The 19,659-nt window shown below is 44.7% G+C and overlaps 1 protein-coding gene across 10 annotated transcripts in view; it reads right to left on the reverse strand.

The window, feature by feature from the left end:
- Nucleotides 1-19,659, reverse strand: part of LOC144755518 (complement component receptor 1-like protein) — a 962,117-nt gene that overhangs the window by 763,160 nt on the left and 179,298 nt on the right. For all 10 annotated transcript variants that reach the window (XM_078644512.1, XM_078644516.1, XM_078644510.1 and 7 more), the window contains exon 3: nt 1,241-1,435. In XM_078644512.1, coding sequence (XP_078500638.1) covers nt 1,241-1,435 — 195 coding nt within the window. The remainder of the gene's footprint in view (nt 1-1,240; nt 1,436-19,659) is intronic.

The raw sequence follows: 19,659 nt of genomic DNA on the forward strand, positions 1-19,659 counted from the left end.
AACAGTGAGAAAAGTATAATATAGCCTGAGATGCCACTTCAATGAGGGACTTAAGAAAACGGGCAGCAGGGCCAGGGAGGCGATAGATAAAAAAAGCCCCCGAATGACTGAGTCGGATGCAGAGTTAGGCAGAAGCCAAGGACTTCTGCCTCTGCAAGGTCCTTAACCAAAAAGGTAGTGCACAGAAACATATCTTTAAAAATAATAGCTACACCACCACCTCTGCCAGTGCAGCAGTCAATATTGTTATTCTTATATCCTACTGGATTAGCGGTTTCAAGTACAGGCTTAGAAGATACAAACATCCACACTCCAGTAATAAAAAGGACGTTGGGTCTCTCGTCCCAGAGAAGGTAATAAATATAGACTGCATGTTTTGGCAGAGACCAAACATTAAGAAAGAGGGCCTCAAAGGGAGGTTTGTTCGAGACAGAATGGGTGCCGCCATTTAACATATTAACGGAGGATACCCTAGACTTCCAGCGACAAAGTACAGGCCAAAGGTGTGGCCACTACTAAAGGTAACGGTAAACAAGAACACTGGATGGATTTGTTATGGGCAACTAAATCATCTTTAGAATACTTCAAACATGCTTTAAGAGTATGGGGAAAAGGAGCATAGTGACTGGCGCTGGACGCTTCCGGGATGCAGACGGGCGTGACTTAGGAGTGCCTTCGGTGCACCAGTGGCATGCCCGCTGCACGCGTCTACCACAGTCCCATATAAATACTGTGGGACGGGCCGAGCAGAGAACAAGCAACCCCGCCACCAACCAATACTAAACAGAAAGTCCAGGTGGTGCGGTGCATTACCCCTCCGCCATGTAAAAATACAGAACGCGCCAAAAAGTAGAAGGCTAAGCCTATTCAAAAAATCAATAAAAAAAGGAAGAGATTACTTGTTCAAAACACTGCCCCGAACAAGAGAACACCCCGAAAAACGTTCAATTCTCTCCGCACAAGAAAACCTTCCTACCTCAAACTGATAGCAATTCCCCTTCACAAAGATTCCCCACAGTAAAAACAATTAATAAAAAGATTCAAAAGTTTAGAAAGTTGCCACGTGCTTCAATCAGTTGGCTCCACATGTCTGACCTGCATTCATTCTCCTTCTGCAGTGGATGCTGCAGAGGTGGGATTCGCACAGCACATCACCACGGTGCGTGGTCTCACATCTCATGCGAATTCCCATTAGTTTTAGAAGTCAAGTTACAGCTGCTTGAGCGCATAACGTACTTACGTTGGCAGAATTCTTGAATTTCTGACCACGTCGAATCTTCTAGACACTTTATAGTATCAGGCATCCCAGGGGACTGAACATACCCCTGCGCTTCATTGCAGACGTATGTGACGGTGGAGCCGACAGTATAAGTCGCGTCTGGGACTTCGTCTTTTATGGAAGCATTCGCCAGCTGCTTTGGAGGGCCGCAATCACCTATTAGAAAAGAAACATCAAAGGAACCATTAGAACTTTATCTGTATGCTCTCTATCCATTATTTCTGTACTGGGATGAGTTCTACTAGCTGTGAGGTTAAAATAAGTGTCAGTTTAGGCAAACCCCATCTTTTTTTATCTCCTCTTGCTCTTCATGCCCTAATATTTCTGCTTCGCTAAAAAGTCATTATAAAAAAGCAATACACCCAATACTATACTTAATTGCAACACAGAGAATACTTTCAATGCTATTTTGTGGTGCTATAACGTTTCGCTAACGAGACAACGAAACACAATAGCAGGATAATCAAACAAACTCAAAGCATTCACATTCCTTAACACAGCTTTGGAATAAGTACCAACATTATAAAAGGGTTACTTCAAAATGTACTCCTGGAATCGAACAGCCTGGCAAGCTTTATAACAATTCAAATATCTTTGATTTCTGCATCTGTAAGCGCAAGAGCACCCAGAGAACCTGGGTGAAAGTGCCAGCTGACATCTAAAGGGTAACAAGTGACCTACCTCGGCTGACACAGACTAACATGTTGCGTTTTGGTGGAATGCCACACATGATCAATACATGATATTGATATATTTAAGTGTGTGGTGTGTCTTGTGGGTGTGGTGTGGTGTGGTGTGGTCTGGTGTGGTGTGTGTCACCCACAGCTGCCTACCACAAAAGGTCAGTTTAATGTTTCCATAAACTGCAATTTTGAATTCTACGCACGCTGTGTGAGGAAAGGCTGGGCGTGTAAAAAGCCAAATGTGATGGAGCAATTACGACAGTTAATCACCACAAGAATGTTGCAGGCCTGCAAATATATGATCTCAAGGACCACACGCAGCAGAATAATATTTCTGTGCTTTTTACAGGAACTTATTACATCATTCTAATTAGTCATCTGTTGGGAAACTACGCTTTGCGCTGCTGCACACATTGGTAATAGTTTGTAGCACATTGACACAGCAGACTCTCACCGGAGAAAGAGCAAACACATCCAAACGAAGGTTGTGGGGCCTCTGTGAATGCACTAACGATCTTGTGTCTGGTGAGATGGAGGTTTTAGACAAATCAAAATGCGTCGGACTGTGATCAAAGTGTGACTTTCCGATGGCTCAATGTGTGTTTAATTGTGTACTGGTTAAATAGGTGACTGGGAAGAGAGAAACACAAAGAGCACCTCAAGGTCCTGCTGAAGTACAAATGTCTGTAAAATGTTCTGCTGCTGCCCAGACAAGCCGCAGCTCTAGCAGACATACAGAATTAAACATTCTATAATGGGGCTGAACTGCTTTGCTTCTAGGCAGCCACCATGCTTTACCACAGGCTTTGCTGGAGTCCTTACATGTTCTTGGATGTTTTAAAGGTGCGGCCCTGTGCCCTCACCTCTTACCTGCAGACTCTGCAGGTGAGGAAATGAGGCAACGTAAGGTCTAGGCGTGCTCCTGTAGCATGTGCGTTCTCGTCTATGTGCTGGGAGTTTACCGCACTTTCATCAATAGAATCCAGGACCTTGGCCTGCTCGAGAGTAGATGCGGCCAGCATGATGGGTGCGGCTTCGTGCCACACGCCCATGTGCCAGCCACAACTGGTTTGTAATTTACCGTCAGAGCTACGAAAGCTCCTGCTCTAGTCTCTTTTTGAAGAAAATAAAACGGCATGTATCAACATAGCAGCAGTGGAACTGAGTGTCTAGCAGGTGAAGGGCAAGAATGCCTCTCCCTTATTTCACTTGAGTCCCACTGTCCCACAGTGCAGGGGGCAGGGTCTCCAGGGTGGGGCACTGGCACCAAAGCAGCAGTCTGGCCACTTCTCTGGAGCTCTCTCTCTCGAAGGATGCAGCGTTGAGACACCCATGTTTTGTGGAAAGATGAGACTGCCGAGGTCACCTATTCTTTTCATGCAAAGGGTCTCTAAGGCACACAACAGGAGAATGATCTATGGTTTAATATGCCTGATAGAAAGAGGAAAGATGCTGGGAATAGGGAGAGGAAGAGGAGGAAATGGCGGGGTGGGCGCAGGTGAGAGACTGGCGATCCAGTGAGCTACTTAGAACGTAAACCTAGGTCTGGAGGACATAAAGTATAGGGCAGAATGAGAAACCTCCAAGTTCAAATGAAGAATAAGAACAACAGTCAAAGTGTGTGATGTTCACAGGTATAAAAACCAATTAACACCACTCATATTTTTCTGGAACATGGTCATGAAGGGGTGACCGGAGGTTGAAGGGTGAAGTGTGGCCTCCTCCTGAAGCTGAGGGACGTGGATAGACTGCTGATCAAAACACGCATTTACGATGCAATAGGTCTCATATTACTGATAGTTTGAGGTATTGGTGTTGCAAATAATAATGCAACGCCATCAGCTCATACTTTCAGTAATAAGAGACCTAGTGCATTACAAATGCTTGTGTAGTAAGCCAGGAACCAGCATTGTATGTCTCAGTGCAGTACCGCAAGCTGCTCTTAGAGGTCCCTAGTGAGCAAGGCACCAGCAATGCATGTCTCGGTGAAATATGCAAGCTGCTCCTAGAGTTCCCTAGGGAGCAACGCACCAGCACTGCATGTGTAGGTGCAGTACCGCAAGCTGCTTATAGAGGTCCCTAGTGAGCAAGGCACTAGCCCTGCATGTCTCTGTGCAGGACCACAAACTACTCCTAGAGGTCCCTAGTGAGCAAGGCACCAGCACTGCATGTCTAGGTGCAGTACCACAAGCTGCTCCTAGAGATCTCTATTGAGCAAGGTGCCAGCACTGCATGTCTACAAAGTTGGAGCTATTGGCTTAAATGGCAATGTTTTTTACCTAGTCATGCTGAACCGGGTTCAGTACAAAATATGGTCAAAAGGGGACCTCTTTTGGTCACATATGGTACTGCACCCTGTAGAAGATCTAGTAAATCCACCCTACCCATAATACACTGCATGCAAGACAGTACTACAGGTACATTCTAATAGCTATGTCCATTCATACAATTAGTAGCTTTGAAATGTGACAAAAGAATTATTACATTAATTTCAAATTAGGTTGTACTCTGTGGAGCTGATGAAGGGAAAGTATAGACGTCTCATATAAATGTTAGATGTTCTAGTGAGTGAAGTAACCACTGCCAGCCTAGCTTAGGACCAAGTGTGTGTCCTGCCTGAAGCCTTTTAAGAAAATAGTGCAATGAGGCTGCAATTAAAACGTAGGGAGTAACAAGGGGTGTCCTCATGAGAGGTTACAAGAAGAAACAAGGTGGTACTAAATAGGGACTACTAAGCCTACTGACCAATGAAAAGAAACCATTTACAAAGGATAGGGACAGGAGCCAATTAAAACGATGGGCGGAAAGTGGGCAGAGCTTTATGCCCATATCCCGAATACAGCATGTCTCAAAGAGACAGCGCAAGCGCTGCTTAGGTGAGACCCACAATACAGTGCATTTTTTCTCAGTTCGCTAAGCAGGGGGATGAACAATGTGTTAAAGTGAATAAGTACTGTAACTCCATGTTGAAATTCTGTCAGTACAAAAATGTGACGTACAACATCTAATGTACTAACAACATGACTTTACTGATTGTTATTTTAGAGACTGGTAGTTGAAACTTTGGTAAGTTCAAACATGTTTATTGATTTAGTTTGATTGAGATACAGAGTTGTAAATTAATTTAAGAAAGAGACAAGATCAAAACATTCACAAACTAGTTAACTCTGGTAGCTCCTGGCACAGTCAGGAGCACACAGAGTGAGTGCAGTGAAAGTCACTGGACTAAAAGCCAAAGTGGATGAAAATATCAGAATCCATGCGTTGGTATTTCTGGCAAAATCATCAAAGTTCAATTGAGTGCTAGAGAATATAAGAAGATGTTTAGGAAAGTAGTTTCAGAAGCACAGAACTGAAAAAGCAAGGTGCCTTAAAAAGGGCAAGGTTTACCCCTTAAAATGGTAGCACTCGTAAGAATGAATGGACAGGAATGGGAACGGGAAACAAAACTATGTCAGAGTTAGTTAGCATTATAGTCAGTGGAAATGTGAGTTTTCACTGTTTAATAAAACAAAGTAAGTCATGTATGAAGCAAAGAGTGACATGGAACAAAGCAAACAATTTACAAATCCAGTAGATTTGGATTTTCTACTGTTTGGGAGACGAAGATGGCTCCAGGGGTGAGAAGTCCATGTCAAAGTTTAAGGACAGCCACATAAAAGAAATGTTGATACAATAACGATGGATAGAACCAATTCACTGTGAGGGCTATCCTGAATATCTTGCATGTATTGGGCATTCCTAGGCCTAGTCTGATAAGGCTGCCATAGAACGCACCCACATGCACAATGACCTACTAATGCACCTAAAAATTTCACAAGATCCAACAAATGCACAGGCACTCGACAAGAAGACCAACAAACATATAGGCATCAATGTACACAGACCAAAAGTCACATATGACCAAGCGCAGCAGGGGACACACTGGGATGTGCATTACCGGAGCAGAGGAAGATGTTTTGCAAGGGCTGTCAGGGGAGAACTGGGTGATGTCTCAGGGGCAGGGAGCAAAGTCTCACAAGGCAGTGAATGATGTCTAAGGAGGGTACCAGGAGAAATGCCACAGGGGAGTAGTAACCAATATCCTCTTTGTCCATCCTACTCTATGAGCTAGAGAGAGCCATAAGTACCAGAAGACACTTAAGCCCCATGGCCCAGATTTTGACCCTGAAGGTATGTTCCGAGGGGACCCCAAATTGTGGGGCCAAGTACTAACAAAGACCTTCAATGCAGTCCAGGCCTACAATTCTATACATCTATCATGGCGATCAACGATCATTGTTCCTCTACACAAAAGAGTAGTAGTGACCCCACTTAACAACCAGGATGAAGAGGATCTAGAAGTAGTTCATATCTAAATGGGGTAAACCATATCTATATTCTCCTGTCGGGAGTGCCACATTTGAGAAAATTGGGCATAAATCTAGCCATGGCTAGGTGGAAGGCAGGGGGATGTGAAACATATGGGGACCTCTATGACAATGGAAGTATGGACTCACTGGACAGGCCATTGAAGGATTTCACTTGGACGCAAGACAGTTTATACATTATCATGGCATCTGCATAGTCATGAGACATATGTGATCCCTGAGAAAATCCCTTTTACTGGGCTGCTAATTGAAGCTGAACACGGCAGGGGTATAAATTACTAGACTGCATCTAACTATTAAAGTAGACAATATCCAAAACATAGAAAAAATGTGTCAAAAATGGGAACTGACTGTGGGACACACTTCATGGATTCTATGTTGTCAGAAGGGCGCTTATTCAACATAATACAAGCAATGCTCGATTCAGGCTCATACTTTTCATTTAAAACACAAAATTTTCATTACACCAGCAATGCTTTACAAGTTCAAACGCATAAAAAGCCCAAATTGCCCTAACTGCAACGTGCTGGGAGCCAATTTTTTTTAATTTAGAGTGGGAATAAGAAATAATAATAGATTATTGGTGCCACACCCTAGAGAGATACTCGGTATACATGTAACTCAGAACAGAAAATAGTAAATACGTAAGCCACTTACATGTTGGTGCCATTCGTACAAAATCCAAAATAAAAAAGAAATTTGAATAATATATGTTATTACTGTCCATAATATGCATTGCAATAAACAAATGTGCCTACACTTGCTGACTTAGAGATATAAATGGACACTAGCGGAAGGATTTATAATGAGAATAACCAGAGCAAATGAGAAAGTACAAGAAGATCTACAGATTTGAAAAGAAGTGGCCACAGCACTAATATACACACCCGATGGCACATTATAATCGACTGAAATAAAACATGCATATAAAGAGAAAAAAGTTAAAAGATTAACAAAACAACAAAAAGAAAGAGGAAAATAAACTAAAGAACAAGTTACTTACCTTTGGTAATAATATATCTGTAAGAGACATAGATTAGTTATGGATTCCTCACCTTAGAATTATCCCCATGTGTCAGACTGGATTCGGAGATTTTTTTCCTCAACAGAACCTCTGTTCGTCGATAAGTGGTGTCAGTCGACTCAGTGTTCGCTGTTGGCATCGTGGTCGCCAGAATGACATTGCAGTATCTACTTAGACGCCGCCCTCGCGTGCGGACGTCAGTTCTTTACACGATATTCTACGCCAGAAGCGCAGAGCCATGCTAGACACTGACCACAGATGCACGAAAACTAGGGCCCTGAAAGGGAGTCCCTTACGCTAGAAGTCAGTTCGCAGAACAGGGAGGGTGGGTGGGATGGGGAGGATGGGCGGTGAGGAATCCATAACTAATGTATGTCTCTTACAGATATATCGTTACAGAAGGTAAGTAACTAGTTCATCTGAAAGAGACAATTAGTTATGGATTCCTCACCTTAGAATAGATACCCCAGCAATACCAACCCCGGTGGTGGGTCTGCAAACCAAGTTCACACCTGAAATTCCTGGAGAACCGAACGGCTGCAGAAGCCATCCCTGCGGACTGGGCTGTCCAGGCAGTAGTGTTTGGTAAACGTGTGCAGTGACAGGTTCGGGTGGAGGACCATCCCCTGCTGCTGCAACAGAAGATCCTCCCGGAGAGGCAGTCTGATCGGAGGATCGATGGCCATGTTTAATAGTTCGGGATACAAGACTCTTCGTGCCCAATCCGAGGCCACAAGAATGACTTAGGCCTGGTTGCGCTTGATCTTCAGCACTCTGGGCAGAAGTGGTATAGACGGAAAGGCCACAACTCTACTCATGACGATAAGCGTCGCCTAGCGAGTGCTGCCTTGGAAATTCCAACGTGCAGAACTGCTGACATTGGGCATTTTCTTCAGTGGCGAATAGATCTAAACAAGGCTCTCCCTACTGCTGAAAGAGACCTTGTACCACCTCCGAGTGAAGATGCCATTTGTGATCCATCATGCACCTGCGGCTGAGTTTGTCCACCTTGGTGTACAGAGAACCTGCCAGGTGTTGAACCACAAGGGATATGCCCTGATGTTCCAGCCATGTCCATGGCCTCTTGACATAGGGTCCACAACCCCACCCTGCCCTGTTTGTTGCATGACCACATGGCGGTGATGTTGACCATGAACACCTGCACCACTCTTCCCCGGACAGAGGAAAGGAATGCTTTTAGTGCAAGATGAATCGCCCAAAGCTCCAGAAGGTTGATATGGAGCCCGGACTCCGCCGGAGACCAGAGGCCTCTGGTCTTCGCCTCTCACATGTGTCCGCCCTACCCCAGCAGTGATGCATCTACCACCACTGTGAACTCTGGTTGGGGGAAGGGAGAGGGATCTGCTGTTGATACAATCCTGGTTTGTTAGCCACCACTGCAATTGGGGTGCAGTGCCCTCTGAGATCTGGAAGCAATCGGAAAGATTCTCCTGATGCTGTGCCAACTGGAACTTCAGGTCCCACTGTAGAGTCCGCATATGCCACCTGGCATAGTCCACCAGCAGGATGCAGGAGGCCAAGAGGCCCACTAGCCTCAGGGTCATTGAGACCGAAACCCGAGATAGAGGCTGAAAGATCGGAATAACAGCCAGAATATCCTGGACTCGCTGCTCGGGAGGATAAGCCTAAAACTTCACTGTGTCCAGAACTGCTCCGATGAAAAGAAGCTTCTGAGAGGGAATCCGGTATGACTTCGGCATGTTGATAGTGGACCCCAGCAAATGCAGGAGTTCCACCATAATCTGGAGCTGCAGGACCACAACCTGGGGCAAGCCTGCCTTCAACAAACAGCCAGTCAAGATAGGGGAAGACTGGAACCCCTGATCTGCGCAGATGAGCTGCGACTACCGCCATCACTTTTGTAAACACCCGAGGGGCGCTGGTAAGGCCAAAGGGCGCACGGTGAACTGAAAGTGCTCGTGACCTACGGTTAAATGCAGGTAATGCCGGTGGGCCGGCAGGACGGAGATGTGAAAATAAGTATCCTGCAAGTCCACTCTACCATCCAGTCTCCTGGGTCGAGAGCAAACAGGACCTGAGCCAGTGTCAACATCTTGAAGTTCTCCTTCCAGAGTAAGCGGTTGACGTTCCAGAAATCCAAGATTAGACGCAGGGCCTTGTCGTTATTGGGCACCAGAAAGGAGTGGGAATAACAACCACAACCTACTTCTGTGGCAGAAACGCACTCAATGGCTCCCTTGGCCAAGAGAGCCATAACTTCCTGTTGGAGAAGGGCCAGGTGATCCTTCGATATGCGATGGAAAGTGAGGTGGCATGGATCGAGGGGTAGTCCTGAAGGGGAGGGAATAGCCCCTTTGGACTATCTGCAAAACCCACCTGTCCAACGTGATGTTGAGCCAGTGGGGGAGGTGATGGTTTATCCTGCCACCCACTAGCGACTGATGGGCCTGAAAGCTCAGACTAGGAAGGTTTGGAGGCTGCTGCAGAGGGGGCACTGGTGGACTGGCCCGCCTGCTGGCCCCCGACTCATGGCGGTGGAATCCACATCACCGGGCGTGCAGAGGCTGGACAGCTTGTGCAAGCCTGTGGCTCTGGGTGGAACGTGGCGGTACAACCCTTACGACCACGGCACCAACGACGAGCACGGAGTCGACTGACGACACCTATCGACGCCAAGAGGTACTGCTGACGAAAAAAGTCTCCCGATCCATTCCGACACCTGGGCGTAATTCTAAGGTGAGGGATCCATAACTAATTGTCTCTTTTTGACTGGATGTATAACTGACATAAAGGCAAAGTAGTAAAATGAAAACTGAATTTGAAATGTTCAGGCTCTCATCATAGTTGTATGCCGTTAAATACATTTGATCAAAAATTTTGAAAATCTAAAAAATACTATTACAAAATAAAAAAGGTCAGTAATGCAGACCGGGAAAATTATAGGCCGATCTTCCTACTAGATGGACCCAGCAAAATAGTTATGTCCTACTTAACCTGCTGCAGAGCTGGATTGACTTTGAAACTATTTTTATTGATGCACAGGCAGGTAATAAAGAAATTTGATCCGCCGATCTATTTTGTGTGTGTATTTTACACGATATGTATACAGTCCCTTTGTACTGAACATTCATAGATCTAAAATCAGCATTTGACCCGGACTACAGATCAAAACTATGGTATATGCTAAAACAGCTGGGAACCAAAAAAAAACTACTGTCAGTGGAAAAAGGTCTGCAGTTTGAAACAACAGCCTGAGTACGTTATGGCCCTTATGTGGACTTGTAAGGTTTTCCAACACCTACAGGTGTACGTAAAGGTTGAGCTTTAACCCTGTTGCTATTTAATGTTGTGTGTGGCAGAGCTTTCCTGATAATATGTACATGTTACATACAAACCAGACTTGATTGTATGCCAACATGAGACTGCTCATTTATTAGAGTGTGTATGTGTGTGAGGTCTAGGGCTTAGAAAACGAATAGTCTGAATGATAATGTTGACAGAGTGTGTGGGATCGCTATATTATTGTCAAACAACATTTTCAAAACTGCAAGTTAACATTAGTGATGCTAACAAAATAGAGAACTGAAATGTTCCATTCTCCAAAAAGCTGCAAGACTAGTGCAATAATTACAGATGCCAAGCCATCTAGCCTTGCACAAATCAGCCTTGGTAGGGAATAAAATAGCAACCCTTGCCTGCCTACAAGCGGTTTGGGGAGCTGATTTGAGAGTGTTCCCATAGACAATCACTGGAGGAGAAGGGGGAAAGTGCCATGAATTGTGGTGGGGCAGACACCAGGATTGATCATTAGAGGGACATGCCAAAGTATAGCTGTCCACCGGAAGATTGGTTTTCTAAGGTATGCGGGGCTACTTACATTGCTAGGCATATAAATAGTAAGGGAATTTTCATAACCTGTCAGCCAAACCAATGACCAAGAGGCTGATAACATATATGTAGATATTATACACAGACTAATGTAATGGAGAGAGGACGAATGCATGATGTACAATGTTCAAAAAATTTCTGGTATTCACCTTGTTTATCAGTGCAGAGATTACCAGGATAATTGCTACCATTTTGATACATATGATTTATGTAAACATAGTGCATGATAAATAATATTTTATTAAAATAGACCAACAATGATGGGTGCCTACTGATTCTAGGGGCCTGGGAGGGGCATCCAGATCTCTATACAACATTCTCTGCAGATAAGACCTACTCTGACAGGGTTATTTTGACTCCTAACACTAGTTATCTACGTGAACATAACTGGTAGTGGTGAAGTCAATGTCCACAGAGAGTTGGCAGGAGGGAGGCTGCCTGACGCTAGCCGACCTATACCCAGGGGGTAGATTTGTAATGCTACAGGATGCCATAGAAACCTTTGTTTTGAGGGGGGTCAATTTCTTCAATACGCAAAGATTGCAGCCAGAGCACGCCAATTATGGTCGACATTTCCAGAGGCTGCTGACACCACCTTGCTTGCCATTACGTTGTCGATGGCCAGGGGCCGCACATTTGTAACACACCTTTATCAAGCACTGCACACAGATAGGCATTTAAAACCACTGTGGGTGGAGAAGAAATGCCAATCTCTCAGTGAAGAACCCCTTTCTCCAAAGGATTAGTCCAAAATACATGCAGCTGTCCGAAGGGTATCGGTGAGATCAAGTTTGAAACAGATTCAATACAATATAACACACGTGACCTACCTGCCCCCCAGGCGACTCCACGCTATCCACCCGGCACGAGATCCCTGCTGTCTGAGATGTGAGGCAGTGGAGGACGACTTTTTACACATGGTCTGGAGATGCCCACCGATGGCTGGGTATTGAGGAGATGGACTAGAACAGCTTAAAGGTGTGGAGGCCGACTTTTTACACATGGTCTGGAGATGCCCATCAATGGCTGGGTATTGAGGAGATGGACTAGCACAGCTTAAAGGTGCGACAGGGTGGAATGTCCCTCAAATGATTACTAAATGCTTGCTGGGCCTGCAGCTTGGAGACCCAAAGCTATAACTGAGAAGACGTTTTACAGTATTGGGCCTCACGGTGGCAAAATGACATAGCGATCCACTGGATGAGTAGCAGGCCCCCAACTACGGAAAAATGGGACAGAGATCTACGGGAATGGGCAAGTGCAGAAGAGGCACATATGAGAAAGACAAGGAAAGATAAGCTGCCTGATGCTCTACTTGCGTGGGGAATGATGTTGCGGACCCGGCTGACCATGTACATCCAACACCTGTACCGATGTAGTACTCGGGACGAGAGGGTAGGCAGGAGGGACTGGACTAGACGAGGCTTACCCCTGTATGTTAATAAAAGCATTGTATGTGAACCCAACGCGCCAATCAAATAAGTATCATTTGTATAATGTATAGGAATTGTGGACTGGTATCTACATGGAAGCTTCAAGGATGGGTGGGAGGGGGTTATAAGATGATAATTTACAGTTATAAAGTTTGTAAACGGTTATATTCTTCACATGCCACAATGTCAGATGATACGTTTGATCGATAATATCCTGTATCCTGTATGTGAAGTCTGCTAATAAACCGAATACGGACATACTTTAAACAAAAAACTTGTAGTGGTGAAGAGTGAGAGCCACCAGCTCATTCTCTTTTTCTTTCAAGAGGGTTCTATACCACATGGGGCTTAGGAGAGGTACCTGGTTGTCCCCCACAATCCCAGCAGTAGGTTTCATGACAATCCTATTCTTTACAGATGATCCCATTCTTGTATCCTTGACAGAGAACACTATGCACCCGTTGACAGATTTGCTTAGTAGAAAGGCGTGACTATCAATGTTAAAAAACAAACAAATATAATGACTCAGAAGCCCGCCCCCCACTTTTGAAGACAGTTGCTAGTAAGATCAAAGGTTTGAATATGTAAATAGCTTTGATTACTTAAGCATACATTTTAACTCACACTGGGCTGGCATGCACCTGTAGAGAAGGACATAATCATATTCAAGCGAACATGTAATGCTGTGTTAAGGCATAAAGCCAAGATTGGCCGCAAAGCTCCAAGGAGAATAAAATACTGCAGGCACTTAAGCAACAGCGATTGCTGCTGCCACATATGCTGCTGAAATTTAGAGATGTACCAGGATCAGGAAACTGCAAACATTTCAGAAACAGCTTTCTAAGATCCTTACTTAATATGGGCCCCTAGTACAGCTGTATTTTCTCAGGTAGGTGTTTAGCTCTATGTCAGACATCATTGCACTGCACCCTGTACAGTATTGGCTTCGGCTGAATAGGACTGGCGAGGAGGCACCATAGTTCAAATCCATGCTGGAGGTTCCGACTTCCAAGTGGGGGACCTTCTGATATGCAAGGGGCAGCAAACGTTGGGGGCTCCATTATGAATATGGAGCTTTGACATTAATGGGACGATCAAGCCACCATTAGACCCAATGAAATTAGGTTAGTCAAAGAGGAATATTGCATGTAAAAAGCTTAAAAACATGACCAGACTTCTAGAGCCACCCCACAGATACCAATGTAGCTTTCCACTAAAGAAACAACTAGGTACGATCAATAGCTTGACTGGAAACAACCAGAGGCACCGCCCAGTATATATATATGGCTTGGGCCTAGAACTCTCCCAACCAGATTTTAGTATGCAAACTGGAGTAGGCCCCCTGGAAACAACCAGAGGCACCCCCCAGTATATATATATGGCTTGGGCCTAGAAATCTCCCAACCAGATTATAGTATGCAAACTGGAGTAGGCCCCCTGGAGAAATGATTCTTGGAACTGATTTTGGGAGCAGAGATACGAGAATGCACTTTATGCTGTTTTGCACAAGAACGCAGGATGCTCGTAATAATGATTGATGAGGTTATTTACGCCATATATAACACACGATCCCTTAATCTACTCTTCGATAGCTGCTTATATGTGGCCCTCTAGGCTCGCCCTGTGAAGAGGCTAATGGAGATTGTCACTGTGACCACTACATCCATTTTTATTCCAGAAGTTTTACGTGCAGATTAACATTAGGATTCTGGAACTTTTGTGCATACTCTCTAGGGTCAACTATTGCTGTTTATTAATAGTGCTGTAGTAAGAATATTTTTAGTAATTGTTGTGCATGTATTGTAAACACATGATCGTTGTTTTTTACATTTTAAAATAGTTATCATTTAAAATACTAATATCACTAACAACAATAATAAAAGTATTTTAAATATCTATTGTGATGCATAATGCCTAAAATACATAAATGTAGTTTTTAATCGGATGGCACTGGGCAATATCTCAGGAGAGCACTGGGCATTGGTATACGGTAAAATGACACCCCCTGTAGAATGTGGTGAGGGCCCACCCGAGACTTCACTATCTGTATCTCAAAGATATTCACTGGCCTGAAGCTAAATGAGGTCCCTTGAAGAAAGCCTACTCCCCACACCACATGGGTCTGCATTACGCTGCAGCGTCAGCGAACAGTCAGCAAAACTGTTACAGTATATTTTGCTCTTTTTAGCAACAATGCCTAACCCCACCACCACCATCCGTTCCCCTTCCTCCATGCACTTAAAAACGGAGCTTTTATAATTGTGTTTTTATATTTGGACTGCTGGAAAAGAGACTGCATTTTTAGTGGGACGGAATAACTGGTCCTAATGGGAAGAGCTCGGAAAAAACTGTACAAAATATCCATTTACTAAATACGTATGGAATGTAGAACTCCCAGAGGGATGAAAGACCAAAGTAAATAAGCAACCATGTAATTTGTGTGCCAAGTATGCGGTTAAATGGGAAACTGGATTGGCTTACAGTAAAGAGCTGTCATATGTTTGCAAATTTATTTTAGGACTCGCCTGAAACAGTGCAAAACTTTTGCCTGCAAGACATTTTAGTAGATTACATTAAGTTTAGAGCCTTTACCTTGCTTACCATTGGTTGGATTTGTTGTCCCTCATCTGCTTGCTTCTCCTTGGTCAGCAGGTGCCGGCTTCACTTCCTCTTCTTGAGTTTGGCCCTACCCTTGAGCACGCCTCACATACTTGTGTCCTTTCACTGCTCACTCTTTCAGAGCAATTATTTTCTTTTTGTTTAAGCACTTCATAAGAGTATGTGTGTTTGCAGGCCGTTTCCTTCATGTGCCTTTCTAACCTGTGCTGCTCTCTCTTGCCTGTGTTTTTCGTCCCCACCACAACTCTCGCCCGTATGCTTCTGTGACCTCTGCGTGCATCACTCTCCCACCTGTGTGTTTGTGGTTCCCACCCACGCTGATTTTGCCCTTTGTCATCCGTGTGCTTCTGTGCCCTCAACAATATTGCTCTCATTTGTTCCTGGCTCTCCTCCGTGTTGCTTCTAGGGGTGGGCGGAATTTGTGTAATCGCGTTATGCAAATCTCCGCGAAACGGTAAAAAATCTCTGCGAACACGTAGAAATTCCGTGAACACGCGAAATTGTTTTTTTCCTGTTCACAATTGCTGTTTGCGTGCTCAGGGGGAAATATCTCGGGAACACGCATTTTAAGAACGCGAACAAGCAAAAAAATTTGCGAAGTTGTGGAACGCAGAATTTTGTGCAATTTCGCGTTTTCCGCGGAATGCAAAATTACCCAAATTCCGCAATTCGGCGAGCGGAACGGAATTTACCACCCAGGCCTAGTTGCTTCCCTCCTCCATTCTCCATATTGGTGCCCTCCCTGACCCGCTACCGGACTCCATTACCCAGTACTTTGAATGAGCAGGTACTCTCCAGTACTCAGTACTTGCACTGCTTTAATTTGAAAGGGAGAGAGTAGCTGACCGTCTCAGCAATGGCAGCAATACATTTAATGGGAGATCACCAGTACTTCTCAGGAGTGAATAGGTACTGTAAAAAGTGAATACCTGCACTTCTATATTTCCATTTAAAGCACTGCCATTACGCCATTAACATTTAGAGTGCTCACTGTCTTCTCGGTCGCCTGTGTGCTTTTTCTGCCCCCTCTTTCCACCCCTTGTTGCTCTCGTTTGCCACCGCTCTCCTCTAAGTTGCTGTGTTGATCCAACACCACCCACCCCACAATATGCCGGTGCCCTCCTAGACCCCATTAACATGTAATAATACCAAAAAAGTGCGATGATGTTTTGTAGGCTCACATGTATGTTTAAAACAAGAATGCACCTACAAAATGAATCTTCCCAGATGACGCGCAATTGTGCTTCTTTTTATATTTCTTTAAAAAAATAATCTTCCCAGTCCTGCCAAGTACCAGGCGTTAGACTAAAGCATTTCAGTCTGGTGGTCCGCATCACCACACGGAAATGCATTGTACGGTGCATTTATAGGACATTAGCTGTGTGTTGAAGCGCTGCTATTTAGCACCTCCACCGACTGCGCAAAGCTCTTAGCTGGCTTCGCGGTAGGCTGGTGGGCTGGCTCAGCTCGCGGCCGGCAGTGGCTACAATGTTTAAATTTTACTTACGACGTCACAAGATTCTTCAGGCTCATAATTTCATTTGCGCAATCACGCCGCACGACGTGAGTAAGTTGTTTTTGGTAGCCCGCTTGAGCCAGGACCCCACTGCAGGTTGCACAGCACGGCCCGGCGTAATCATTATTAGGCCGGCCATGGTGCCGGACTGTCCTGCACTAGTCCAGTGTGCGGCCATGAAGAATCAATGTAGCACTAGTCAGAGAGTGTGTGCTGGACTGCAGCGCTGCCCGCCCTGGAACGGCTGGTACAGTGCCGGGGGAGTCGAAACTGCTGGCCCCGCCCGGCACCGTCATGGCGATCGCTGATACAGTGTCACTCACTGTACTAATCTCCTTGGCTTTCTAATGTAGATAACTTTTAAGTTCAAAAAGAGGTTTATTGATAAGAAATAACATCATAACGTGAGCATATAGAAATAACAAAAATAATGAGAATTTAGTTAATACATCAATTGGAATGAGGAATAAATCACAAGAAATGTAATTTACTTTTAAAAGCGCCCCAGCCTAATAGTTACAGCTAGAGCTCTGCAGTCAGCGCAATCTGGACAAATTGAGTTCAGCCCCTTAAAGCGAAGGCTCGATTCCCGTGGCGCACCCTGCGGCAGCGGAGTCTCGCCGCACTTTAAAGATAATCCCGTGGTTGCTGCAAGTGGCGCAGGCTGAAGTTTGACCTGTTGATTAAGTGTATCTGTTTATCAGTGTTTGCCCGTGTAGGTTTGGGTCTGCAGTGAGAGTGACACTTCTGTCGACACTGGAGTGTGGCCCGACTTTAGCTAAGCACTTTAGCTCGCACTTCAGCTTGTTCACAAAACAGGTAGAGCTGCCTTCTTGGCACAGTAAACAAATGTGTAAGGACTAGGGAAAAGGGAGAATAATACAAATCTGCAATCGTATCTGCTCCTTTTCGGGGATAAAAAAAAGTGACGAGCAGCAGCATTGGTACATGCATGAACGTGTCAGCATCTTTTTGTTTTACTTCCTTTTGTTGCAGTGTCCTCAGATAACTACTTCAAGAATTCAATGTCAACGTATCTTCTGTCATGCCTTGATTTTTACAATCAGCATTTCACCAGGTAATAAATGGATAATCAACATAGTGAGGCAACATTCTCTGCTTATCCTCCTTATCCTCCCCCCAACCCCCTCATAACCCTCTGCAACGCTGCCAGTTATCCCAGATCTTTTCCCATTTCTTTGGACACCCTCTACTCAAATATATTGTGTGTTCCACTTGCCAGCACCAGTCAAGATTTCTTTTCCAGTCCTCTACTTTCGGCAGGGCGGGAGATCCCCGTTCCTTGCAATGCAATATTGCACGTTGACACTACCGCAGCTAAAGCCAGCCACAGTTTTGTATATTTAGGCCAAGCCTCATATCCCGGGATCAGCAAAAGGAACCTCTTCGGCTCCATTGGGACCTCCATCCACGCTACCTCAGCCATAATCCTCCCCGTTACATTCCAGTATTGCCGGACATTCCCAGCGTGTCAGCATCTTTAAACTACAACCCTTAATGAAGAGTAGTGACAGTGTTTGAGGTTCTGCTGCAGGTTGTAGTGGAGTCCAATCAGACTCCAAGCATCGGCCCAGTAGGCAAGATTGACAAGACATCCGTTTGTGAGCAGGATTTAGAGCGCAAGGGGCGAGGCCTCGGCTGGGCAGAGTTTGATCTCTCTCGCTGTGATTGGGCTAGCGTTATTCACAAATCTCTGCCCTAGGTACATTATTCTACTGCCCACTCTGGTTGGTATGAGAACCTGTGAGTATTCAGGGTCTACAACCCTGCGGTCCAAAGTTGCACAAACACTGCTGCCATAGGGGCATTACCCCACTGAGCACTCTGGTTGGTATTAAAACCTGTGATTTGCAGGCCCATCGCCTGCATCTCAGAGTTGCACAAAAATCCCTGTTGTAAGTACTCCACTGAATACTCTGGCTTGTATTGAAGCGTGTGATTCTCAAGATGTACAAATCAATAGTCTATATTTAACCTCCGCTGAACTATAAGTCAGGTACTGATGACCTAGTGCCTACAGCAGTCTCCAATATTTGCATCAAAATTACGCGTAGTATCCCACTCACAATTTAACTTGCAACGTTGATTTACTATATTTTTTAACTTGCCTTGTTCAATCGTTTCCCTCTTCTCTCTTTTATATATGGTAACCTCATGGCTGTAAGCTCTCATTTCATGTATTTTTATTGCATATGATTTGTCTCTCTTTTTGATTTTTTTATTGTGCCATTATTTTCTCTTCTCTAGCTCGATTCCATTTGTTTTTCCTTTGCCATCATCTTTTTCCATCTCTCAGCCTTGTTGTATTTACCTGTAATTCTCTTAATTCATGCTGTTTTGTGCTTTCTCGTTTTATTTGCTGCCTTTTTCAAGCTCGGCCCTTTCCTACACTCATTTTATATACTTTATTATATTTTTCTGTCATTCCCTGCTGTGCTTATACTTTCACTTCCCACTGTCTCTTTCCATTGTATTTCCTCTTCCAGTCTCTACTTTCTGCTCCTTTGTATGGAACTTGACCTGTCATTGAGTTGTCCCTGCTGTTATTTGTGTACCGTGCCACAGTTCTTGAACTGTAGAGAACACAAACATGGACAGGAGTGCCACAAAAAAAGCTTGGAATGTGGCAGCCGACAGATAGCTGGGTCCGTGCAAGGGACCCATAGTGACATCTCTTTCCACACTCTGAGACTTCAGGGTTTGAGCTTCATACTCAGTAGAGATGCCCAAGAGACCATAGTTGGGGTCCGCAGTCTGCAGCTGTGGTGCACATTTTCACAAGTTCTTTTACTTCAATAAACCCATTATTTGGCATTCATTTATCACTACGAGAACCTCCTGTGA

Source organism: Lissotriton helveticus, chromosome 5_1, assembly GCF_964261635.1.
Source record: "Lissotriton helveticus chromosome 5_1, aLisHel1.1, whole genome shotgun sequence".
Taxonomy (NCBI): domain Eukaryota; kingdom Metazoa; phylum Chordata; class Amphibia; order Caudata; family Salamandridae; genus Lissotriton; species Lissotriton helveticus.